This window comes from Myzus persicae, unplaced genomic scaffold, assembly GCF_001856785.1.
Source record: "Myzus persicae strain clone G006 unplaced genomic scaffold, MPER_G0061.0, whole genome shotgun sequence".
Taxonomy (NCBI): Eukaryota; Metazoa; Arthropoda; class Insecta; order Hemiptera; family Aphididae; genus Myzus; species Myzus persicae.
In genome coordinates this window covers 690,273-717,151 of record NW_019100581.1, presented here as the reverse complement: position 1 = coordinate 717,151, position 26,879 = coordinate 690,273, and the positions used below count along the sequence as shown (strand labels likewise).

The window sequence follows — 26,879 nt, the reverse complement described above, 5'->3', positions numbered from 1 at the left end:
TCCAACGCAATATAATTGGGCATATTACACGACCATGACTACAATGACGATTATTACGACGTTCGTCCGTCTCGTTAGATACTAAGATCACTGCAGATATGGCGTGTTCGTCTTGTTGAAATTGAAAACAATGGCTAAACGACTAAACACCAGCTGTAATTACCAGATGCAATGATGTTTATTTATTCATGTATACAGTGTACTGTAGATATATTGGTAAGGTAAACGTAATAGGCAGAGTGCAAAAGGTTAGGTTAAGTATTATATGGCAGATCAACATAAGGACCATCAAATCACGTATTATAAGAATTTCAATTTTGTGTGCCTACCTGTTCATATTATTACAAGTACCTGCGACCATAAGTCGTGCTCGAGTGCAGCCGCAGTAGTTCACAATATATATATATATACTACACATATTAATATTTTTATATATGTATACCTGTTATAGTTAGGTATATAATATAATATTTACATCTGTTTCCTTGTATAGACCATTTAAATATTTTATTATATTATATAATATTATGAACTGATTGTGCGATTCCGAATTACCCGAATTCCTTTATTTTAAGAACAAATTGTACTGCAGTAGTTTATAGTAGGTAGGTAGGTACTGTATTCACTATTAAAATTTAAGCAACAGCAAAATAAATCAAATATTGATATCAGTTGAAAACACTGTTTATTTGAAATAAATTATATAACAATTTGAAAAATTATACCGTATAGAGACCTAAGTTGAATACAACTGTAGAGTATTTATCAGTGCATGTACCCTCAAAATATCCAAGTTCAAAATATCACCTTTAAAATAATTATCTCTTATGAAAAATAACCTATAATAAAACTATATTATACCCAGTGTTGTATAAAATACTTTTAAAATAAAGTATTTAAAATACCACCCAAATACTATAAATAGTAATAACTAATAAGTATTTGAAATAATCTTCAAATTCAAAAAAAAAATCTCTTTAGTTCTGAAATAATTTGTCATAGTAAAATATTTGTTTATTGCAATTTATAAACATGATTCGTTCAATAATCAAAAAACTGATCAGTCATGTTAGTTGTTTTTTAGTGATAGTTGCACCACAACAATGAACTTTTTCCTACATAGTTATATATTTTTAAAGCTATATTATGTATTTGGATATCCCATACCGTCATCGATATTCGTCAACGATAAACGATATTGATAATTGATAACCATTTTCTTGGTAAATAGGTACTATTATAGGTACTAATAATTAGTAATAATATTTTCGCATTCCGAAATGGTAAGTAGTAATAAATCAAATTATAGCCTTATTTATATTGGACGATAAATTATTTCCTGGAGAAAAAAACATTTAATCGACGAAAACCTATATCAAATAGTCCATAAATGATAAATATATAACGTTGAATCATAACCACGTTCATTATATAAGCAACATGGTATGTTCGTAAAATTCCAGATTTGAATCAAGTCCGAGCATAGGTTCGTCACTTACTTATAAATATTATCATTTTGTCATTCAATTATTACTACTATACATTACGCTACAGCACGTGTTTACCGAAGGATCTGACCGTCAAAAAGTTACGATCATACCTTGTTGTTTATATCATGACCGCGATGGCACGGTATTTTTATTTAACAAGATATATAAATGAAAACAAATGAATAATTTAAATATCAAAAAAAAGTATTCAATAAAATAGTATTTAATAGTAAAAAAAGTATTTGAAAACTTTTACTCAAATACTTTACAACACTGAATTTATACCTTATTAAAAAAATTTAATTTTCTAAGTTAGATAGAAGGTGTTTGCATCGATTTAGTACATATTATATTGTTCAAAATGATTCATCCGATTTGAAATGCTTATATATTTATAGTTTTTAGTTATAAATGAAACATTTATTAGCTGTTTGAAAACACTTTGAACAGATAAATATCAACAAGCTATTATATGAGAGTGGTTATTAATTACTTTATTACTGGTTGTGAAACGTCTGTGTCCATTTGATATTATCAACAAATGAAAAACCTTTGTATGTATAAATTAATCAGTGTCGAACAAAACAAAATTCCTGCGGTACAGCAGCACGTCGTTATATAATTATAGACTATACCAAATAGTAAATAGTATAGTTAATAGCTAGATAAATTTATATACTTATAGCTTATAAGATACATGAATAGTAACTCAATTGTAATTTGTAATGAGCAAATTCATTTATCATAATAGAACCAGTAATGCATGCAAATGAGAGGTACCAGTGTAACGTACTTGAAAAATTAGTTATTTTTTATTTGAATCTCCAACTTATCGAGTGCTTTAAAAAAAATGTGAATATGTATTTTTGATATTTTATCATTTCTATGAGAAAAACTTATATGAATACATGTGTTAAATTTTTAATCTTTTTTATTCCCAAAATAACACATCAAATGAAAAATAGTTAAATTAAAAAATATTTCAAATGTTTATAAATTCTATAAATACAAATCAATAAGCCAAATAAATTTGAAAATGATAAAATCTAGGAAATGCTACCTATTAAAAAACATATTTAATGAAAATTAAAAATGAATACGGTTATTTATGATTGAACTACAACAAAAGCTGGTTTTGCGTAAATATTCCAGCTTTACTGTAATTATTTTTTAATTTTTCCTGATTATTATAAAAACCAACTATGCAGATCTAACCATACAAATACTAAGATAGTCCACCTTAGAAAGGGAAATGGATGATTGAAGCATTTATACTACTCAAATAGATGAATAATAGACAACAACAACAATAATAATAATAATAATAATAATAATAACAACAACACTTAACGCATTGTAAAATAAAAGCGTAAACACAATACGATTCATCTCTCCGCTTAGAACCTAATAGTATATTTGAGCCATGACACATTGACACGCTATTTATTATATTATTATTGATACAAAATATCTAATAGAAAATCATTATTTATAATAGTCATAAGAGTAATTATTATTCGATAATGTTTCCTGTCTATCATTCGCGGATAGCGATGGATTAAAAATGCAACTGGTTTGATCTTTAATGTAAAAAACATAGGTACACGGTACACCTATAAATATATCGAATTATCATTCGTTATAACTTATTGTATTGTGGCCCCCGTGGTTATATTATTAATATTTAATATAAAAGATTGTCTCTGACAATAGAGACGTCAGATATAGTCGTTTGCGGTATTCGTATGTAGTCATGTGTATGGATGTAAGTAACAAAAATAAGAATACAATATACCTACTAACTTCGAAAATGTACTTACCCTCGTGTACCTACATAATATTATATTTAATATTTATGATACATATTATATAATGATATTGGCACAAAATATTCCCAGTTGTCAGATTTAGATATATTTTCATGTAGGTACAATATTATATTCTAACCATTATTCGTTTAGTTGTTAATGGTATACTATAACAGCACCTACAACATGTGGGATGAACGTCCTTGCATGTGGTTTACGCCAGAAAACCTATCAGCCCATCGGACGAATGCAAAAAAATCGAGTGAGAAAAAGCAACAACCATGCATGTACCTACTCCGAATCGTACCATGAAACGCTCTGTTTATTTTCTAATTAAATAGCTTCACAGCGCACAACTTTGCGAAAACCATTGCAATATAAACATGAAGATGTCTATTATATTATGTTCAACCGTCAATTGGCAACATCCAAGGTGCAATATACATGCAGTAATCGGTCTACGTAAAATAAGATATTGTGTTACTCTGTATAATATCTTACGTGAAATCAATACGATGTAGGCAGTAGCTAGGTACCTACTTACTACCTATATGGCTATATGGCTATAGGTATACTGTGATTTATAAAGCCCAAACTGCAATGAAATTAAGTGTGCTGCAATATAGACTGTACAACTCTGTGGTGTAGTTTAAGGTGTGGAAATTAATTGATAATAAAAGGTGGTGTGTATAACGCTCTTAATGTAAAACACGTGCATGGAAAATGTTTTTATATCAACTGATTTGTATAGGTCTAGTGAGAAGCGGATGGTTTTAATCTTCAATGTTAACTTATAGGTACCTATGCCTACACATTATTTGTCATACTGTTTTACATACGCTTTTTACGATTAATTTATTTTACGAGTAGATATTATTATATATAGGTGCACGTTACACGTACTATAGAATACTGATAAGTGATAATAGTTCAGACGGAAATATACGATAGTTATAACGATGTGTAAACTATTGTCCATACAGACCACCCCACTGTGATATTCACCATCGCCATCAGATAATAATAGTGACAATACTTTTTCCATAATGTATTGAAATAACAAGTCAATAACCCAACCTCCGCGTGTTTTTTACCTACCACTGAAACACGTGTTATACCTATTTGGACAGCCGAACGCAATTATAATAATTATAATATTATAAATACATACTTATACGATTGAACCGTTTTGATTTCGGCGTCGACGGTATAATAGTTAGCAAGTAATAATTGATCGGGTGAGGATAATATAGTAGCCGGTTGGCACGTACCGCGTAGCATTATTATAATGGACGATAATATCATATTATAACACTCGGTCGTGATTGTCGGGAATCAACCGCAATGCACTTATCAAATGTTATCGTCCGCGGCAGAGAATGCAACATAATATATTGTGGCGATCACGCGTAGGTATCATTAGAGGAAAGAGCCGAGCGAACGTGTGGGTGGGTTTACCGCGGCCTGTGTGCTTAAACTACAGCAATAGTTTTGCTTTCCGACTGGTGTGACTGCATGAGTGGCTACGATACGAATAATAACGGGGCAAAGGTTGGGTCAAAAATAAGGTGTAAAACATGACTGTAATAACAATCATGGATTGAGATAATTGTATTATTATAATCTCAGTGGTTTGTGCCGAATGCCGATAACAATGACTCGGTCATACTTCCGGAACGGTTTACCTGCTAATTATCATTAATATCAAGTGGGTAGGTATTGTTTTCACATTTTCGTGCAGCATGTAGACAATAAACAAAAAAAAAAAACGAACTTGGAAAGCGAAAGAGAACCAATTTGTGTAGCTACTGAAATAGTTTTCATGAATTTCTCACGGTTAAACAATAATAAATAATATAAACATAATATTATAATACCATCGTACAGTTGTGTCCGTGTACAGTGTACACGCCATATAATTATATTACATACTTGCGACAGAGTATCATAATATATCCATAAATCCATATACACAAGTTCGTGCTGCTCTTGTGCAAAATAATAAACTATTTTTTTTTTAAATTGTCACACGCGAAAACTATAAAAACGTATTATACCGTGTGTCCGCGAAAACTGGATATGCTCTATAATTCAGTTACCCACATTATTCAGTACCCTATATATATTTTATAATTCCATCTGCAGGAGACTGATAATAGAATAGTCTATAACTATAGTTTCAAGTCCCGCAAATAGAATTCAAAAATATGTATAGGGTACTGAGTAATATGGGTAGTTTAATTATACAGTGTGCCCTGTTTTCACGAACACACGATAGAGTTTATCGGATATACCGGATGATTCAACAAGTATTTTTACCCCTTTTTCTATTTAATAATGTAGTTATTCGAAATTTAATTTTGTGAATCTTTAAATATCAGTAAGACCCATATGGTCAAATTCTTGAAATGTTGTGCACCACTTAGGAGTGTCCTTGGGCAATAAAAACTGATGTTTTTCAAATGAAAACCACCTCTTTTTATTGTAAACTATTTAGTGGACATTTTTTTGAAAATGTTGATGTACCCAATTCAAAATTCAGACGAATAGTTTCTCAGTTGTTAAAATATTTATTCTAAGAATATTAGTCCTTAAAAGTGGTTTTACTAAAGTATAAAATAGATGTAATATTGGATTTAGTATTTTAAGGTCGACTTTAGAAATGGTCAGACATGGGATATTTTACCGCATGGATTGCAGGTATTTTGGTAATAAGTAGATACCTCGGTACTATTAACTTGTAAATTATACACAAGTGTGAAACACTAACCACATGCAGCACACATTTTGGCCACTGGTAAAAATTTGATAAAATCCCAAAAACTAGGTAATTTAATGATCGGTAATTCGATATGATATCATATTAGGTACACATATCGACGTAAGTAGGTATGTGTACAATATGATATTACACTTGATAGTTGTTACTTGTAACTGCTGTCTGCTAAAAAATGTAGGGTTTAGAGAAAAAAAAATAATTGAATTATTACCATGGTATTATTATATATTACATTCATGTATCACCTGTATATGTATACCACTATACCTATACTTCATATATGTGAATCGGTGAAAGAGCTTCAGGATCTCGAGAGGCAGTGCTCCGAATGAAAAAAAAAATTACCCATCCGTCGAATTAGAAAACCACGGTGTTGTAACCGTGCCCTATAAAACGTATTATTTTCAAACTTAGCATGCACAGTGGCAGCGCACAATCTTTATCGATCATCGTGGTGCATTGTGCATATTACAAATTACTGATAATATACAAAATGTAAATATAATTGCGTGTGCGTGTTAACGTGTAAATATGAAATAAAAATATATAATTCGTAACATACGAAACCTAATAAGCACATGCATTGACATTTAATTTGTTATTATTATTTATTACCTAGGTATTCATTTTAGTCATTATTTTTTTCTTATTTGTGTATGAATTAAGAAATAATACATGAACGTTTGTCCACGCTTGTGTAGGCGATTCAACGCATCGTCAGAAACCCAGTTATAACGTATACGTCATGCGCGCGCCAATATTTTTTATCTGGTTCAACTAAGTTGACCAGCCGAAGGTCATGTGAATTACATTTCACCGGTTACATCTTACATTACAAGTTTCTCTTGTCGACCCCGGGAAATTGGAAAAAAAAGTTTTTTTTATAGTTTGAAGTATTCATAACACCCATTACAGTACAACACTTTATAGGTACATATACTTTGCAGTACATACTACGTTAACCACTATATATATTATTATACAAAAACTCTAAAAAGTATATTTGTGATTTTTAATTTTATTTCACAGAAGTCAATATTTTTTTAGTTTCATAATTAAAAGCAGATTAACGTTTAAAAATTTAGATCAGTATTTAGTATACACTTTGATTAATAAACGGAGTTTATATTACGAACAATCGCTCCCGGATAACACTATAAGCGGCGTTTAGTGGTTCACATTTTTTTCAAAGGCGACACCTTGGCCAATACAACTCATCTAAACTTTAAATGCTTATATAATATTAATATAAACGTACCGTTAATTTTTTTTTAAATTATAAAATTGAAATAGAAAAAAGGTGAAGTAGTTAAATGAACCAGCAGTTATATTATCAAGATATATTATTAGACGGGTTTTCTCTGAAGATACCCCATTCTGAGCACGTCTACAAGAGGATCGCCAACCAACTTAATCTGTCTTCACTGGCATATTGCCGACTTAATGCCAACCCAAAATTCTTATGTGGCCTATTGCCTGCAGGCACAATTGATTCAAAAACTCTTTTACATAATACATATACAATTCATTTTAGTATTCCTTCTCCACCAACCCGTCCAAATACTCCATTTTGCATTCCTAGATGCTCTGTCAAATTGTATTATGTTAAACAAATCAATCCGTAGATTAAAACAATTAGTCAATTTATCCCCCGTCTTCTTAGAATAATAATAATTTGAATCTTATCACTAATGTTTATTTCTGTAAATTAAAATATTATATCCGTAACTTATGTCTATTTCATGTCTGTAAAAATGGCTCGACCGTAAGTATAAAAATAAATAAATATATGTCCCTTATCATTCATGTAGTATTAGTAATGTGTATCATTTTCTATTAATTATACTACAAGCAGGTATTTTTTTTAAAAAGCAATATTGCAAATTTTGCTAAAAATTCGATAAAGTGTGACTCATAAAAATATATATGAATCAGAAGTATGTAATATTATTGAAAATAAAACGACTACCAACATAATCCGCCTACACGAAAATCATTTTATGTGTTTACTGCAACATTACATATACATTTTTATTCATTTTATATTGTAACTGCAGTGTTCGTTTAAGTTTTTTATCCGAAACTTTCAATTTTTGTTTAGCAACATCAATGCTAATCAAACCTTTAAATGCTTAAAAAATTAGAAATTTCTCTGTGAGTGTGATAAGTTTTCAAATTTTAAACTACTATAATAATTGCATAAATGCATTTAAAAATAATTTGGTAACCTAGTTTATTATACTTGTGTGCGGGCACCTAGATAAGTTAAATATCTTAAGACGGTTAATTAATTTGTAAATAATTTACATGAAATTTCAAAATGAACTTGGATTTAATACTTTATCAGATTTGGCTATGGTATGATATGTATATAATATATTTTAATATTTTTAATAATAGTTAACATGGATTTTATATAATTTAGTATATATATTTTATTTATATTCATAAAATGTACTTTTAACAGAACCGTGATAAAATTATTTATTTATTAAATTTTAATATTAAAAACTATTAACGAGACTAACCAAATATATTTCGAGTTCTTTTTAGATGACTTTAAATAATAAAATGGAAATAACAATGATAACTTGACCTATAACTACATCGTGTTTATGGATATATTTATTTTAAATTATAATATATCGATTAATAAAAATAATAATAACTTTAATCTTTACAATAATGTTTATAATACCTTTCTTGTTAAATGAATCAACAATCATAATCCCGGGACGGATTGATAGACACAGCGGGGATAATATTATAATGTATCTGAATTCTAAACATAAGTTTAGAAACATAAAACAAAAACGTATAAAACTGAATACTTAAACGTGTGCAATTGAAGGACTTACACTTACTGCAGTCTGCAACAACAAAATAAGTCCACATTTTAAAATCGTTCGAAGAGACCATTTTAAAATTCGTTATCCCCGTTTAACGCCAAACCAAATGTATGATAACTGATAACTCTGAAGAAAATAATCGGATTTGATTGATTGTTGTACCAATATAAAAGCATTTCTTCCGTAAAAACAAATTTCATGGAAAAGTCGATTTCGGAAATCTTGGATTTATCTTGTTGTTGTGCCAGGCCCTTCGATTTCAAAAAAAAAATATTTTTGTGTAGTGTAGGTATGAAATTAATATTTATAAACTACATTGTATTTGTTATACTGAATTGTTTCGTAATATAATAAGTTCATTTATTATTTGTTCAAAGTAACAAGAATAATTGACAAGAGAAAAATATTATATATTTGTTGAATAGAGTATCTAATAGACGATCTTAAATTCTTAACACATACTACAAACAGTATATGTATACCACCACACACACACGCGCGCGCGCTTATACCGTGTCATACATTTTCTCGTTTCTTTACAGTACAAAAATAATATAATATTGTACAGTATGGTTATTATTTATTTTTTTTTTACAAGCCTAATGCATTATTTAATGACCTGAAGATGACCGTGTGAGTGCGAGCACACGTATATCGCGTCCTATTTAATGATTAAACGCTCCCATCATAAAATATAAAGCCCGAGGGTGGGCGAGCGAGTTGCGCCATAATATCGCGTCTAACTGTGTGGCTGCAGACGACGGCGACGTCTTCGTTGGTCCGAAATATTTTTTTCACAATTTTAATTTCAAAAAGGCCACTCGGTTCGGCTGCAATGACATAAGGAATACGACGCCTTAGGGCGCCACAATATACCGCCACCACCGCCACGGCAGCAAAATATAAATATAATAATATAATGACGAAAACAGTTTCGTCAAATTCCGTATGTCTATGTACTTTGTTGGAAGAAAGGCGTCGAGAGTTAATAACAATAATACCAAAAATATTTCAACACGTACGTAGATTAACACATTGGAGCGTGTGTTATTATACAATTATTCTATGATAATATTAAGTATATTCGCCATTTTTATTGTTTTGAAATAGTATTATAGGTTTATGTATAGGTACCTATGTAATATAATACTATAATATGGAGACGCATGGGCGGAATTTTTTTAAGTTGAATCACTCAGACTGATACATCATAATAATATTTGTCTATATGAATGAAATATACTTCCGTGTCAGTCCAGCCAGAAAAATCTTTTAAATAGGTATCAGAAATGTTTTTCAATTTGATAACCCGCGGTAAGACTCGTTTAGGCATTAAATTATGTTTTTAATTTTTATATTATTATCTGACCGAGTAGAGTCTTTCTCAGCACAAAATTTAAATGGCTCAATGAGTCATTTGAATAATGTTTAATATATTTATAAATATTATAATACATATTTTAACAATAATATTGAATAAATCTACGAACTGTTATCGTCTTTTTTGGTTTCAAATGAGATACTTATTGTTTTATTTATTATCATGCCGTTTAAATAATATTAATTTTTTTTCTTTAAAGAATATCATTTTTGTAACAGACATTTAAGTAATCACATAGGATAAGAGCTAATAGTATAATAGATAATATTCAGTTACAAAAAAAAAAAATTTGCCATCTTTAATAATACTATTATTATATCACTCCGATAAGTGCAGTGCTGTATAAATGTATAATAATACAGACAAGGAACACAGTGTTTCTATAATATTATCACAAAAAAAAATTGTATACCTTAGTAACATTAAGTTTAGATGACCATGTCAGGAAAACTTTATATTAATAAAAAAACATATGGATACATTGGCATTTTAATATGATCTACGGGACGGTAGACTGCAACTGTCAATAAGTTTGTTCTGACAACTTCATATTTTTGGAATATTTAATGGTAGTTCCTGCATGTACGAAGTCATAGTTAGAATAATTTGGTACATACTACGTTATCTGGTCTTATTCCGTGTCCTTCTTATTTTCCAGAACACGTTTATAAACAGTCAAATATATAGTTATACATATATTTAATTCACAAGTCCTGAGGTTGCACCCGGGGCCCGGATTAAGCCATTTTGTACTTGCGTGCAGACTTCCCCCTCCTCCCACGATGGTTAAGACAATTTAACGGTTTTCATAACTGTACAAAAATACGAATCGCTATAGGCAAAAATGCGAAATATATTTTAGATTTGTTCAATTAGTTATACATGGGCTTTTCCTAGTTTTACAGTCTGTGAATATATTCTTTTACGACACTGGTAACTGAAGTTCGGTAATTTAATCGAGATGGGCTAGTGAATAATATGTAAGTGCGATGACATTATGAGAATTGAATAAACATGGTCTTTGTTCATTAATTCAAATATGTAAAATATGTACGAATTTTAGATATATTGCTGTCCGGAGCTTCCGGATAAAAAAAACATTACAATTATTATTAATTATATCATTTTTATCATAAACATAACATTTAAAAAAAACATTTATGATAAGAATGAAAAAAAAAGACTTATTTAATATTTTAAATTTTCATATTGTAAATATTATTATGTTGATTTTCGGCGTCTGCAGTAGTCTTGTGCCTACCACGTCAGTAGTGCAGGTTAATCCGAAACTGCAGGTTGCATGTAACAAACTGTACATATTATGTATTATATTATTATAACATAATAATATGTGTTATATACATTATACATTTAATATGTATGCAACTGATAATGGCCTATAATGCAATAAAGCAACCTTCTGCCACATAGGTTTACTATGGATTGAAGAACGCCTTGCACTACAGTAAAATTATTGAAATTTCTCTTTTTATTTTCTCTGTTTATGAACATGATTTGAAGTTATTTTATTTGAATAACATGCATCGAGTTGTCTACCATTGTAGAGAGATGTTTGTGTAATATAATGGTGTGATATGTTGTTATTAAATGCATAGCATACCTGTAGTATCTACACATCATACCTTTTTATAAGTATTTATATTAAAAGGATCAAATAACAATTAAATGTGATGAAATATTGATAGATACCTTGTACCTACAGCTTAACAATGATAAAACCAACAAATTTGTAAGATACAAACAATAATTTAAAAAAAAAAGATTTCTTTAAAATAGATATTTCATAACAAATGACAATAATAGATATAACCTCCAATATTTCAGTGTTAAAAATAGGGCGCTCAGCATATTGCTATACATTTTATTGTTGTATACGATGTGCGTGGGATTAACCAAGACAATAGATTGCGGCGTGCAAAGTTCTTAAGAAACATAAATAATAGTTATTGCACACCGTTAAAGTACCTAATTTAAATTATTTTCAGTATGCTATCAATTTTCGTTGTTGAATTCGTTGGATTATTAATTTAAAACATGTATAATATAAGTAGTGCAATAATTATATAGGTATACATTTTCTTGTAAATAGGTATTTAAAATAAGTAGGTATTTTACAATTTTGTATGACATAGGTGTTTATTGTATAAAATCTGAGTGATGATATCCTTAGAGTCTATAGATGGTCATCCTATAGCTATGATTGGTTAACCACGGGAGACGATTATTCCAAGATGACTGCAGTTGCCTTATAAAATGCGTGTAATATATTTTATTGGAACAGCTCAAAAATATTCATACATAGGTACATTACACAATATCATTGACATTCGACGGTTTGGTTCGAAGACGTTTTTTGGTTTTATTTAGTCATTTTTGTCGGCTTTCCATAATTTAAGCAAGCTTTTTTTTTTATTATTTTATCGGTAGTTTGAATTTACCCTCTGTTGAAACTTGAGTTTATCATCAAAGCAAACAGCCATGTACAGCTGATTTCAAACTTGCATCGGCAGGCATTTGGTTGAATTTTGTTGACATTTGTTTTTTTTTTTGTGGGGGAAGGGTAAGACTGGCATCATCCAAAGTAAAGCGACTCATACCCGATTACTATAGTAGTTCATCAATGTACAATATACAATTATTCGATTTAAGATGGCTATTGAAACGGAAGTCCGATGAGAATAGACGGTGGTCGTTTGGGTAAAGGTAATAGTTTTGTCCAAAAAACATATAGTCTGTTAAGGCAACTATCAATTATTATACTGTTTGAAAGAGTGAAATTATATTTACCTAGCAATATAAAAACATGATGACTTTGATGCAAGCGTTTTTAAAAACAGGGTTCATTATTAATTATTATATCTATTATGTACGTCGTACGTGGCTTTATTTATCAATTAACGATGTACATTACTATACAACATAACAATGCATAAATTAATTTACCTATAAGCTATTCGTACTTATTCGCCCAAACAGTATTTTTCGTGAAATAAACACTCGCCCAATCGTTCAAACCGACCACATTTTTGGTCACTTCTCCCAAACGGTCTATGACCACACTAATCGGCCGCGCCGACTACTGATGTTCTCATTCGGGATAGAGTGTAGGCATCTCTCGAATTTTAACAACACAGATACAATATGGCCTATGTGCGTGGGTAAACACGGGCATTTCCCTAGTTCAATATTTAACAAATAAAATTAAGTTAGATTCTATCTTCGACGGTGGATCATTTCTCAGTTTATTATTTATTGAAATCTCATATATTGATTCCGGCCGATTTAACAATATTCAATAGTAATATGATATGACATAATACAAAATTATTACAATAGCTACTACTCAACTCGGGCACTCTGTACTCGCTGGTTGTGTGGCATGAGAACCAACATAATATATTATTATACCCATAATTTGTACATAGTCACACTTAGCTTGTGATCGCTGCCGCCGGCTAGGTGTTGTCCCGCGGATTTCTATTCCATAAAGACCTGTGATTTCGAAGGCGTCGTTTTCGCTGCTAGCGTCCGTTATAGTCAGTAATCAGTATAGGTGCATATTGATAAAATTCAATACGAATTCGAGACGTCATGAAATACACGTGTGATTCGACTGTCTCAATGATGAACGGCACTTATTTCAAACGATAAAATAATATACCAAAATATATAAGAGTGGTCGATAAACCCAGCATGGATTAGTGTGCAGGTCTCGATTTATGATTTCACACACTGCTCGTATTCACCGTGTCACGCTGTTGTTTTGATTTCATACTGCTCATGGGTTTGAAATCGGTTTGACAATATTTATTAAACTTATATTTTGGTATAATATTACAAATACACATTGTAAGCCAATAACCTTAGTAGTTAGTAGAGGATCGAGGAAAAAAATACTATACCTATAGGTACCATCCACAACGTTTCGACCACGTTTCGCACGGCCATTGAACGTGAGTCCTACTCCACTCCACTTTTTTATGTAGTAAAAAACTTCCCACTTATTTTGTTTTAAATAGTGCGTCGCAATGATTACACCGATTTGTATTCTGAATATAATTTACGACGATCGATGATATCTGCGCAAGATTGTTTTAGTCACAATTTTAATTTTCATCAAATTAACGTTTAGCATGTGGGAAAAATAAATTTTTTTGAAAATTTACATAATTCAGCCAAACTATTTAATTACAGCTATTAGTATAGAGTAGTTCAGTATAGGCAATAATGTGAGTAGAGAGTGTATTGGGTCGTATATATAGCGCCGTAGTGACTATAGTAACACACTCTAACACACGCATCCACGTTAATACGTCATGTATCATTATTCGTTGTACAGCGAACGATTTTGTTTTGCCCTCAAAAATTAATTTTTTTGTATACTTATAACTGATAGATCTATTGATTACATAAGACTTCTGAAAATAAATTGGCATTTATTTCCCTTTAGAACGACTTCCTACTTTTGAGTTTAAAAGATTATCCTTTTCCTATTTTTTTTTAATTATTAAATAAAGGACTGGGAATTTCTTACTTTTACTCCCCCCTCTCACAACCCAAAAATTTAAGATTCCCTTTTCTACCAGCAAAGATGTTGAAGTTGAAAATTGAAGCTATTTTATACCTATTGCGTCATCTAGTTAAAAAGTGAGTGTTGGTTGTTGTGATATTGCGAGAGTAAGAGTGTACAGAACAATTCAAAATTTAGCGATAGATGTCACTGCCGTTCACGTTCAAAGGTTCTCGTCTACCGAGTCAAAAAAACAAACGAATCACGGTCTGAGATATCACTAACATCAATGCTCTTAAAGCTATACTATACATCTATACTTAAATACTAAGCATATTAGCATAATATTATTTACCTATTCATTAATTACAAATATGAAGGTTAAATATTTTTTTAAATTCATAATTTATATTCGCGAGAACCTGATCTACAGTGGACATCACAATCAAAAAGTATATTATTTTCAAGTTGCCGCCATTTTTATACCTAATCAGTACCTCACAAAAGATGCGCGCCATAACGCAAGATCTACAACTTTCGACTCCCTCTCGCACGTGCCCAAAAACTACGAGACAGCCTGGTCGTCCTCGAAAGTGTTAGGGGGGGGGTGAAAGGGAGGGTTGTAAACATGGTGGTTGTCGCGGCGCGTTTCCAAAGCGTGTGGTACTGTGTTATCGAGACCTATTATACACCTGGTATAGAGTTCCTCTGGATATAACCGCCACGGCACCACCTATACATCATGCGTGCCGCTAGTTGGTGTTGACATCCAGGCGCGACAATCACCTACAAACTCTGAAATTGTCTTTTCCTGATTCTCGTCCGCATTGCAATTATTATTAGTCGTCGAAGTCGCCGCTGTCCAAAGTGCAATATTAAATTGCCAGTAATCGTCGCAAATGTCATATTATTCATATTATATTGTGTTATATCCGCCGAGCGTCGTGGCGATCGTCAATAGTCGTCAACTCTTGTATAATATCATATAATGTCATTGCGAATTACCGCCGTTCGCGTTGCCGTGAGGTCATTGGCCTGCCGCCTCCTCCGCCGTATACTCATCATAGAACTTTTTACTACTGGATAAGAATAACTGACAACTGTGTGTAAAAATAGCATTACGAGCGGCGTAACGACATCTCGCAGTGATGTAGCCGATGTAGGCCATCTTTACGAAAAAAAAAAATACAATAATCTATAATATATTTATATACCTTGATGGCCGCTACCCCGCATTGCTGTTCGTAAGAGTAATCGAGTGATCAAAAAACGCCCTCTATATGTTGTTTCGGTTTCCATACACTGATACACTCATTGCTTGTATACAGTGGTCGAAGTGGGGGGGGGGGGGATACGGAGGGATGACATCCCTCTACTTTTTTGTATTTACATTTTTCATCCCTTCACTTATTTTGTCTAGAATAACGCATTCCTCCTAAGACTTGTGTTTTAAAATGAAATAATTATTATGATTTTTATATTTATACCTATTGTATAAGAAAACTTTTTATTTTTCGTATAGGCCTAAATCTGAATTGTAAGGCATCCCTCCACTTATCTTGAGCCATTTCGACCACTGCTTGTATAGTAGTATAGGTACTTATCACGGACTAAGATAGAGGATTTATAATATATACATAATATATCTTAGTCTGTGGTACCTACAGAAGGCTATGGATACTCATCAACAGCTGTCAACCGCCGAGTGATAGTGTCCCCGCAGCTGTCGTCATATCATAATACGCGGCTGTTATCACCATCGTCGGTATAGTCTGATTGTTGTGGACGTTGTGGTATCGTTACATCTTACATTTTGTATAATTATAATATGCTTATATCCGTATAAATCGTACACCGTACACCGATTGAATTGTGTAATTATTTGTAATTTCTACTGAGCTGTAGTCTATTTATTGTACCTATACCTGTTACTTAAGTGTATCATTTTGCGTGGAGGGCGCCCACCGATACTGTTGTTATTATTATTGATTACCTAGTTGTGCATTATACATCAACATCATAAAGCCTTGTGCTGTTTATAATATTCATGTATTTTCAGCGTTGTTGTTTTTTTAACATTTATAATAACACCCTAGTCCCGTGCCGGTGCGAGTCGTCGTAACAAACCGCCACGCCTCGTAGGAGTTACGCCGGCGCCAAAAATTTAAGCCAATATAATAATCAATAAATCATATAATATAATAGGTAATGTATAATGATCAAAATGTATTCAATACAGGTACACCGTACGCGTCATACGTCACGCCACTGTTACCATAATTTTTCTTATTCTTATTGTGGATGGTACATTTTAATTTTGACCTCTAGGTAAGTACCTACCTACCTACGAGAGTCCATTAAAATAATAAGCACAAGTAAATAACAACACACAATCTTACGCGCGACACTCATCAGCGATCTTCCGGCTCAACATTCCCACTCCTATACTCGGCCTTGAACATAAAAATCACTCTGGTAGAAAATTGAGAATTCTTGTAAATATTTATTCTGTCGGCGACCGGTCTAATATTATGATGGTCGGTTGTTGAGAGTTAGAGGTTCCAAACGCGCATTTGGTGTACGTCTGTCGTCAATTTAACAATAATTTATACATTTGTTTTTGTGTTAAGTTAGCTACTTTATCATATTTTACAATAAATTCTGTCATTTGATTGTAAGTTTATAATAAACTCTTTAGTTATTATTACACATGGTTAGACCACCGTCTTTCAGCTGTTATAGCCGCTTATATGAAAATTCACTGTGTATTGCTTAATTTATTGTACTATGAAACAACATTTTTAGTCTAAAAAAATTGTCCATGTTACAGTTGAGTTAAGTCTTAATCATGACTTACAAATTAACATACTTCAACTTCACTGCACTGGGCGAACCCATCCGATTCCTGCTTTCATATTTGGATATTGATTTCGAAGATAACCGTATCGAACTTGAACAATGGCCATCAGTCAAACACAGTAAGTCATTTAAAATGTTGTTACGAATCATATTGTCTATAAGTATACAGTTATATCCAATTTAAATTAATTTAGTTGTGGGTATTCAGGGTATTCTTAACATTTTTGTTTGTATAGTTATTAATGTAATTATGTATATGCTTTTGTCGGTCATATTTTTCAAAAGTGGTTAAATTATTGAAAAAAATAATCTTGAGTACCTAATTAAACTTAAGAAAATATTCAAAACGTAAAGTTACAAATTACCAAAAAATATAATATTTTACTCAAAAAGTTAAAATTTCTATAGTACCTATGGAGAAAAATATTAACTTAAAAAAAAGTTGATTCATTTTTTTAAATTACAGCCTAGGTACATTAAAAAAAAAAAAACAGTGACTGTGCTACTTTCAAATTGTTTAAAAACCATTTTGTTAAAATTTCATCCTACTAGCTGTTCGTTCTTAATACACACTAAAATACAAGACATCATGCAGGCCAAATCAAATAGTTTTTATGTAATATAAGTAGCTATGTTTTCTTAGCAATGCCGTTTGGTACACTCCCGTTGTTGGAAATCGACGGCAAAGTATTGAATCAATCTTCGGCCATCTGTCGCTATTTAGCTAAAAAGGCGAATTTAGCTGGCAGCGATGATTGGGAATCTTTATTGATAGATATTGCAGTTGACAATTTTAAAGATTTTGGTCAATGTAAGTACGAGTCATTGTCTAAAAACTAAAATTTATATGTAGAGTATACTGAAAGAACCGTTTAAAGTGTATAATATTATTTTTAAAGGTTTAAAATCGTATTGGTTTGATCCAAATGAAGAATCTAAAGCTGCAAGGTATGTTACGTTGGTCAATGAAACAATTCCATATCATATGGATAAGTTTGAGAACATTGTCCGTGAAAATAATGGATACTTCGTAAACGGAAAGGTAGATAATATGACGTACCTTGTACCTACCTATATCTAAATGATTTAATTATCCCTATAATCTATATTTAATTATATATGTACCGTTGTACCTACACAATAATTGTTCAGTAATTTTGTAACAACGTTACCGTATTATTTTTAATTTCTTGGTGTATATTATAAAGTCAAAACACTCAAAACATCTATTATATTTAACCATAGGGTTAAGCATGATTTATAATAATTTTATTGAATTATATACAAAAATAAATAATTACTCATTTCAATTTTAAATAATATTATTATAATTATTCACCAACACGACTTAATTTTAACAGTCTACCAATATAACCAATACTATCACAATATTGATGTTAATGTTTTAAAGCATATAACTTATAAACTTGAATGTATATAATTTAGATTAGTTAGAACCCAATTAAATCAATGTATTCACTATTCAAATAACAATACAATAATACTAATATGTTTTTATTATGGTGATTAAGTGTTAACCTAATTGTACTTACCGCGATTTATTTTTGTTTCAGTTATCTTGGGCTGATTTATTCGTTGTAGGTGTTTTGGACCACTTAATTTATAGAGTAAATGTTGACTTGTTGAAAGATCGTCCAAACTTACAAGCTCTCCGAGAAAAGGTTTTGGCAGTACCCAAAATTAAAGCATGGATTGAAAAACGACCATTATCTTTTGACATTGCTTAATTCTATCATATTTATTGGATACAATTAATTAAAACACGAAAATATATCACACATTCACACACACTTATGATAAAATTTGTTTTAAGTATTACATATTTCAATACAATATTTAGTAAAATATAAATTTAAAGTTACATTAAATTTATAATTACTTTTGGTTTTTGACATAGTATTTAGTAAAATGTAAAATAATTTGGTTAACTTTCGACAGAATAATAAAGTAAAAAATACACTAATTGTTGGCGTAGGTACTATTCTATACCATACCTACTAAAATAACAATGATTAATTTAAAATTTGTACCAGTCCTTTTATATTATAAGTAGGTGGTGGCGTTCTGAAAACTGGGAGAGTGGTAGGGAGGTGCTTACTCCCAAATATGCTTTTGTCAGTCGGCAAATTTGGTAAAAAACGTGACCCAGCCTGCAAAATGTCAGACTTATCACATTTATAAAATCGTCGTTACCGATTGTGTTGGAGTTGTACTTAAAGTTTAGTATAAACTATGTAGACCGCAGAAGTGTAGGGTACAGACTTCCACAATACTTGTATAGTTCTATGTAGAAATCGGTGGCATAAAGTATAGCTTATAGATAATATACTTGCAAGAATCGTACATATTAGTGTGTTACTAATAAGTTGTTTACACTTTACACTAGCTATATAGCGACTGTACAAATTTAATTTATGGAAATACCACTGTACAGACGTTAGATCCATTAGAATAATCGGAAATACCTATTATCGAAATATCCGTGTTAATATCACGAGTCACGACACTGTTGACACACAGTCGACAACTGGACGACGAATCTTGGACGTTCCGCGACCGTAAGAGTGTTTTTAGATTTTGTGTTATGATTCAGCGTACCTATTCTTTTATGTAAGAGACCTGCAGGCTGCAAGTGTGTCTTTTTAAGGAACAATATTTAGCCAATGTGCAATTTAAGTTGAAAAACAGATAACGGTGGTCACGCGTGGGACCCTAAATTGTCCGACTATTTAAAATCATAAAACCAAATTTAAGGGATTTATTAATTTGATAAGTTGGTACCTATCTATTATCAATTGTGGTTTGGACGTGTATAATAAACAAAAGATAATGTAGATAACTAGATAAGTATAAATTAATAATTGAATAAAAAGAAGAAAAAAAAGGTACATAATAAAACATTCTGCATGATTTTTTATAAAAATTAATATGTTATTAAGACCCATATAGGTACTGGTATTCATACTAATAAAAATTCCTTAGAATTGAGATAAAATCAGTATAGATGATAAGTTCTTCTTATAATTATTGCACTATTGATTAATTAGTGATGTTCTAATATTATTATAAAAAGATTTTTTACCATGACATACAGATTCAATACAGACTGTTTTTAAAGATTTTATTGTAGACAATTTTCTTTATTTTTTTTTAGTGATTATTTGAGTGTGTGACTGAATTAGTCTAAAAATAATCGTGGAGCACTGCCTTAACTGCACTCAAATGTCAACAATGTGTTTTACAAATATTAGTTATTTTGTTTGTCTAAAAGAATCAATCATTTGAAAATTATATTGTCAAAGTTTTTAGATGAAAACAATTTTCTAACATTTTAAAATTCATTTCAAAGGTGTGTTCAGAAGTTTTATTCATTAATGGGATAACTATGATAGCAGGTACAATATTGGTATAAAGTATATTTTGGTTTATAATATAGCAGGGATCAAACCCCTCAAAATGGAAATGGGATGCGAACTGTGGTTGAGCATAGTCTTAGTTACTTCATTTTAATTAGTATAGTTAATTTCTACCAAAAACAATATAAATTAAATGATAAATTGATAAAATATTTCTGAATGAAACAATAAGTTTTGTTACATTTCTTTACATTGTTTTTTTTAATGCTTTCTAAAAATTACTGGTAAAAAATGGTACTCTTCATTTTATAATTAACATTTATGGCTGCATAGTATATCTGTGAATAATATAGGTACAATCAAATTATTTTAAACTAAAATGATTTAGTATAAGCAAAAAAGGTGATATCTATTGTATTTATTAATATAAATTTACGGTATATTTATTTGAAATTCAATATTTGTTTAACTAATTTAAAAATGAAATTAATAACAATTTGTTTTTAATATGTATTTACACTAAATAGTACCACATAATTTAATTCTTATTTGGTGGTACCCAAGCTTGGATTTTTGGTGGCATTGTACTGTAAGGTACATATTGGCGTTCTGTACCAGTTTCGTTTTCTGTATGTTTGGCCATCCACTTGTACTTTGGTCTGTTTGGATCCTGAAAGAAACATTAATTAAAAATAAATATTTATAACAAACTATAAGCATATCCTCTTCTTTCACTTGTTAATTTTAAAGTGGCCTCACGTATTACTCTTTCACAATATTTCCTCTGCTTAACCAATTATATGTAAATGAACCAATTAATTGATTAATGAAACTAGCAAATGAGGATTCATCTTTCTTTAATATACAAATTGGTTAAGCTCATACTTGTTGTTTTAATATTGTTGTATTGTTATGCTGTATATTATATTATGTTATACGTACCACTGTACCCTATTTACTAGACTTCAAAGTCGTTTTGTATATATGTTACAGTCAAAGTGTATAATTCAGACATTGTAATACAGTGCCCGGGCATTAATACAGTGTATAATAATACAATGCTCGTCATATTTGGGAAAAGCTGAATCTGCTTTTAATTTGGGTACATTGCCTGGTCATTGTATATAACAGCTGGGCATTGTAATACAATAGCCGGGTATTGCGTACAATGCAAAGTTGTTTGTGGGCAATGTAAGTTTATCGCGATGCCGCCTGCTTTTTTTCAACAAAAAACCATAATTAGGAAATTGGTACCACTGAAGGTAAACTTCAACAACTTTACACTAGAAATAAATTTGATACATGCAAAGAGTTCTTTGTTCGGATTGAAACAATACCAATAAAATCTCTAATATCATTAAGAGAAGCGGCTAGAAAATTTTCAAACCTTGGCAGTCAAGGATATGACCGGTGTAACTATAAACAGCAATGCAAGGCATATAAATGTAAGTGTAGGGCTGCAGGTTAATCATGTACTTTTAAAATGTCTCGATAGCTTAAGTTGCAAAAATAAATTAAAAAATTTATTAATAGTCATAAAATAAATTATTGTAAATTAATAAGACAACAAAAATTGTTTTATATGTTTTTAATTAATTAATTGAAATTGCTAGCTGTGCTCTGGTCATCCTGTACAATGCCTGGGCAAAGTGTATAATTGTCCACATTGTCCATTGAAATTGGGCATTTTACTACAACGTCCAATTATACACTTTGACTATAACATATATATAAATAAATACATTATTAATTAATGGTTTAGCTTAAAATTATATTATTTTTAGAATATAAGAAAATAAATATATGGCTTGAACCAAAAACTGTTATTTAATCATTTAAGAACTAATTATAAAAACTAAAGATTTTGTAATATTAACAACAAAATTGAAAGAAAAAAAATGTTAACAGTATTCACTGGAATTATTTCTTGGTCCAAAAAAATTGTGAGGGGCTTAAAAATGTTTGTATCCTACTAAATCTATTTGGTTATATATTTATATATAAAAGGGCAAAACGGCTATAACTGGATAGTATTATGGGTTGTAGTAAGATTTAGTATAAGGTAGGTTATTAAGGGGTAAAAGAGGACAATAAAATACATTTAACTTTTATATTGGGTTCACACACAGACTTTTTTCAATTGTTATTCATTATTTATCTCTATTCAGAATGATATTGTTAAAGTTAACTGATCCCCACCTTGAAAAAATTCTGCATATTATGTAATTTTTCTCATTAAGCTTATTAAAATTATTGTCACTACTTTATTGTTTATAATAGTGTTTAATATTATACTCTGGACTTTTAAATTATCTGAGCTCTTATAAACTAATTACCGATTCCTTTGCTAATGGAGTTTAGTGTCATATAGTATTTATATTTGATCTTATACTATTATTAGTGTAAGATCAATGGCTAAAATTATTATTTTTAAATAATGCGTCATATTATATTCATCAATAATTATGCTTTTCATGTTCTTACTCTATGTATGTTAGTTTTTATCATAAACCTATAATTTTTAATTTAATATATTTTAATTTTTAATTTTTTTATGTAAAATAAACCTAAATATTTGTTTTAAGTTATAACTTTTTGTGATATTGTAATAATTTATCTGTTTATTTAGTGTTCATGAAACACGAAGCATGTTAGTTTATATCATATGATAATAAAAAATAGTATTTTTATAAACATACTTTTTATAACAAATTAAGTAATTTTAATTAAAAACCTGCCATTTTTACTATATTCAATTATTTAACTATAGGTAGTTACATTATATGGAAGAAGGTCCGTTTTGTAATGGATCCAACCATACCATTCGGCAGGAATTTGACTTGCATCATAATTCAAATAAACTTGGTCATTGTACTCTACCCAACGATTACGTCCTAAAATAACAAACTGAATTAAATAACGTTCGTACAAAAGAAAAAAATACTACCATCAATTGATAGATAATTACCATAAAAATACATATTGTTTTCATAATAACGATTGCCCATTTCATCAGTACCGACTAATGTACCAATTTTCAATTCATCTTGTCTGTAAAAAAAAAGTTAACAATTTAATAATCATCAAAAAATTAATTACTAAAAAAATGTTTAAAAATTATGCAGTATAAATATTATGCAATAAAAAAACTACACCGGTTTATTTTTAATTTATTTTATATTTTAAAATAAAGTATTAATTTTGTTTTCCTAACATATTTTTATCACAATTTAATAATATTAATTTTAACTATTTTTTATAAAAGGTTTATCAAATGATATCTTTTCTCGATGTCAATATTTCAATCTGTTATTATATTATATTCATGATTTCCCTAACCTACATATTGTGTCTGTGCTATTAAGATTACCTCGTCATTGCTCGCGTGTGAGAATTTCCCTCACATAGTTTATAGGTTTTTAACCACTGGCTTGTGTGTTGTTGTATTTTTCCCAAATTCATAGTACCTTATGACGAACTATTTAAAAAATAGATTTATCAATTGACTGGCACGATTGCGTTCCGATAGCGACACCTATTGCAATCCGAATTGAACTAGTCTCGTTTTGTGAGCGAATCCCTCTACGCGCGAGTAACAGCGTTTGAATTTCGCGTTCATATGGTTTATATGGTTCACATTTCATAGCACACAAGTCAGTATAATTATTTTCATTTTTTTTTCAATATATTAATAAAGAATATTCAAAATTGGTTTATTTTATGATTTATCGATCATTTGTTCATAAAATATAACATTTATGGTAAAATATACTAGGTGAGCGAATCACTCTAAGTAGTAACGGTGTCCAAATTATACACGCGAGCAATGACGGGTTAAGTACAAATTATAAGTTTTCCAGATAAAAAAAAAAAGGAAAAACTATTTAATTCGTTATAAAGAACATATTATCATTACCATAAAAATAAATGGTCAGTCCTGTCTTCACTCGTTAGTGATAGCACAATAATGATTTAAGTAAACCCTAAAATATAATTAAATGCAAAATATAGGTAGAACTCCAGAAGTTTTGGCATGATAGTTAATTACAAAAGGTGTTAAAAGATATCAGCTTAAATATTTACAAAACATATTATTATAATGAAAATAGTATGAATATGATTGGTCCTACCACTATGTTTTTATTAATAAAAATAAAACCTACTTGTAAGTAAATATGTGAAAATCACCTGGTTATGGAATGTTTATGAATAAGTTTTTGTTTGATTATAAAACAGCTATAATAAATAATGATACTAATAAAACTTGAAGAATGATCAACTAGATAACAAGATACACGATAGTAAGAATTTAATACCAGTTGTTTTTCAAATATTTCAAATCTGAGTAGTTAATGATATAAAATGTAGTATTGTGTACAATTAATAGATGCACATCCATTAAAATTACCAATTTTCATTTAAAATGATCTATACTATAGAGTTGGACATCACTGTTGTATGGGCTATAGTATTTACAGACGGACATAAATATTGCTCAATAGCACTTTATAGCGATAAACAACAATGAATTTATTCAGTTTTAAACTTATACTGATAAATGATTGAAGTTTATCTCAATAATATTGTTCTATAGTAAGATTAGTTTTGAGGAAATGGCTAAAAATTAGCCAGGAAAACTATATTCTTTAAATGTAAAAAACTCACCTGAATAATTTTTTTAAGGCGTTTAATGGTCCACCGTTGGCTTTGATGATGTTAAAGCCAGTGACAAATTTATTGAATGGAAAAAATTTGTTCATTTTGACAAAAATCAAACCATAAGAAGTCTTAAATTGTCGAATCAAAACGTCTTGAAAAGTATTGCCGATGGAATTGACTTTAAAAACTATTATCACTGGAGTTGTTATCAATGTCAAGCAATCAGATGTTTATTAATTTTTACTAAATCGTTATAATTTTATAATTTTGGATAGGCATAATATTTCGTTTTTTGTATATTAGTATTAATAAACTAAATAAATCAATTAAAGTGTCATACAACTATATTATAATAACGATTATCATTTATCATAAAATATTACATTTTTATGATTTTTTATTATTTATTATTACTATTATTATTCATTTGATTTTTCGTATGTGTAGCATCAAAAATGTCTGATAGATGGCGCACTATACAAATCGTTGAAAAATAATTTTATACCTATTTGGAAAATACAATTATTCATAAACCTTTTGGTTTGTTTGTTCCTGCAGTGGCTATGTTTCTGAATTTAAAAAAAAAATTAGGTTGTGCTTTAAAAAAATACAAATTCTACGTTTAGGTTCTAGTTAATGTAGGTAGTAATTGAGTGAATTAGTACTGTAACTTACCTAGTTACCTAATAAATAACCTTGCTAAAAAATATTTTTAATTTAAGCAATATTTTTAAACCATGTGTGATTTAACTAATATAATATTCGTAGTAATGTTCAATTTATAGTTAAAAAATAAATATTTGGTGGGATAGTAAGTGTACACTGTACAGACAAATCTGATACGAAATAACATGGAAGGTTGTTGGTTTAAAAAGATAGGTATAAGTAAATCATATTATGTACCTAATACATAATATTATAATATACATTTGTTACTATGCAAATTATTCTACCTATTTCCAAATTTGTATTTATTGCTATCAACAATAATTTTCATATATTATTTAAATTATGTACTTTCTCTATATTTCAGTGTTTATATTATTATATTTTGCTAGTCAGTAATTTAGTAATTATCGTAATTTTTTTTTTGTGTGTCCTGATAATTTACTGTTATGCTTTGTTTTCTGTTAATCTATACTGAAA

General features: G+C 29.8%; 2 protein-coding genes across 8 annotated transcripts; one reads left to right on the top strand and one right to left on the bottom strand.

The window, feature by feature from the left end:
* The first annotated feature begins 16,591 nt into the window (after positions 1-16,591).
* Positions 16,592-19,508, top strand: LOC111034392 (glutathione S-transferase-like). Of its 7 annotated transcripts, XM_022315636.1 has the most exons (6): positions 16,594-16,712; positions 16,898-17,043; positions 17,669-17,816; positions 18,341-18,508; positions 18,597-18,739; positions 19,272-19,508. In XM_022315636.1, exons 3-6 carry the CDS (start codon positions 17,687-17,689, stop codon positions 19,443-19,445), a joined length of 615 nt encoding a protein of 204 aa, XP_022171328.1. In that variant the 5' UTR covers positions 16,594-16,712; positions 16,898-17,043; positions 17,669-17,686; the 3' UTR covers positions 19,446-19,508. The 7 variants fall into 7 exon arrangements, with proteins under 7 accessions (XP_022171314.1, XP_022171328.1, XP_022171331.1 ...); XM_022315622.1 differs by having other exon boundaries at positions 16,592-17,043; XM_022315639.1 differs by lacking the exon at positions 16,898-17,043 and having other exon boundaries at positions 16,595-16,712.
* A 1,803-nt stretch (positions 19,509-21,311) lies between these two features.
* LOC111034424 (probable NADH dehydrogenase [ubiquinone] 1 alpha subcomplex subunit 12) lies at positions 21,312-25,935 on the bottom strand. Its single transcript, XM_022315671.1, has 4 exons — positions 25,740-25,935; positions 24,043-24,125; positions 23,853-23,968; positions 21,312-21,744 (listed from the first exon to the last, which is right to left on the bottom strand). Exons 1-4 carry the CDS (start codon positions 25,832-25,834, stop codon positions 21,613-21,615), a joined length of 426 nt encoding a protein of 141 aa, XP_022171363.1. The 5' UTR covers positions 25,835-25,935; the 3' UTR covers positions 21,312-21,612.
* Positions 25,936-26,879: the final 944 nt, after the last annotated feature.

Bases quoted from the DNA above. Each gene is read 5' to 3' on its own strand.
- LOC111034392 (XM_022315622.1), top strand. From the start codon at position 17,687: ATGACTTACAAATTAACATACTTCAACTTCACTGCACTGGGCGAACCC. The intron at 17,817-18,340 runs GTAAGTCATTTA...ATGTTTTCTTAG, and splicing joins ATGGCCATCAGTCAAACACA to CAATGCCGTTTGGTACACTC. The intron at 18,509-18,596 runs GTAAGTACGAGT...TTATTTTTAAAG, and splicing joins TTTTAAAGATTTTGGTCAAT to GTTTAAAATCGTATTGGTTT.
- LOC111034424 (XM_022315671.1), bottom strand. From the start codon at position 25,834: ATGAACAAATTTTTTCCATTCAATAAATTTGTCACTGGCTTTAACATC. The intron at 24,126-25,739 runs GTGAGTTTTTTA...TTTTTTTTACAG, and splicing joins GCCTTAAAAAAATTATTCAG to ACAAGATGAATTGAAAATTG. The intron at 23,969-24,042 runs GTAATTATCTAT...TTGTTATTTTAG, and splicing joins AAACAATATGTATTTTTATG to GACGTAATCGTTGGGTAGAG.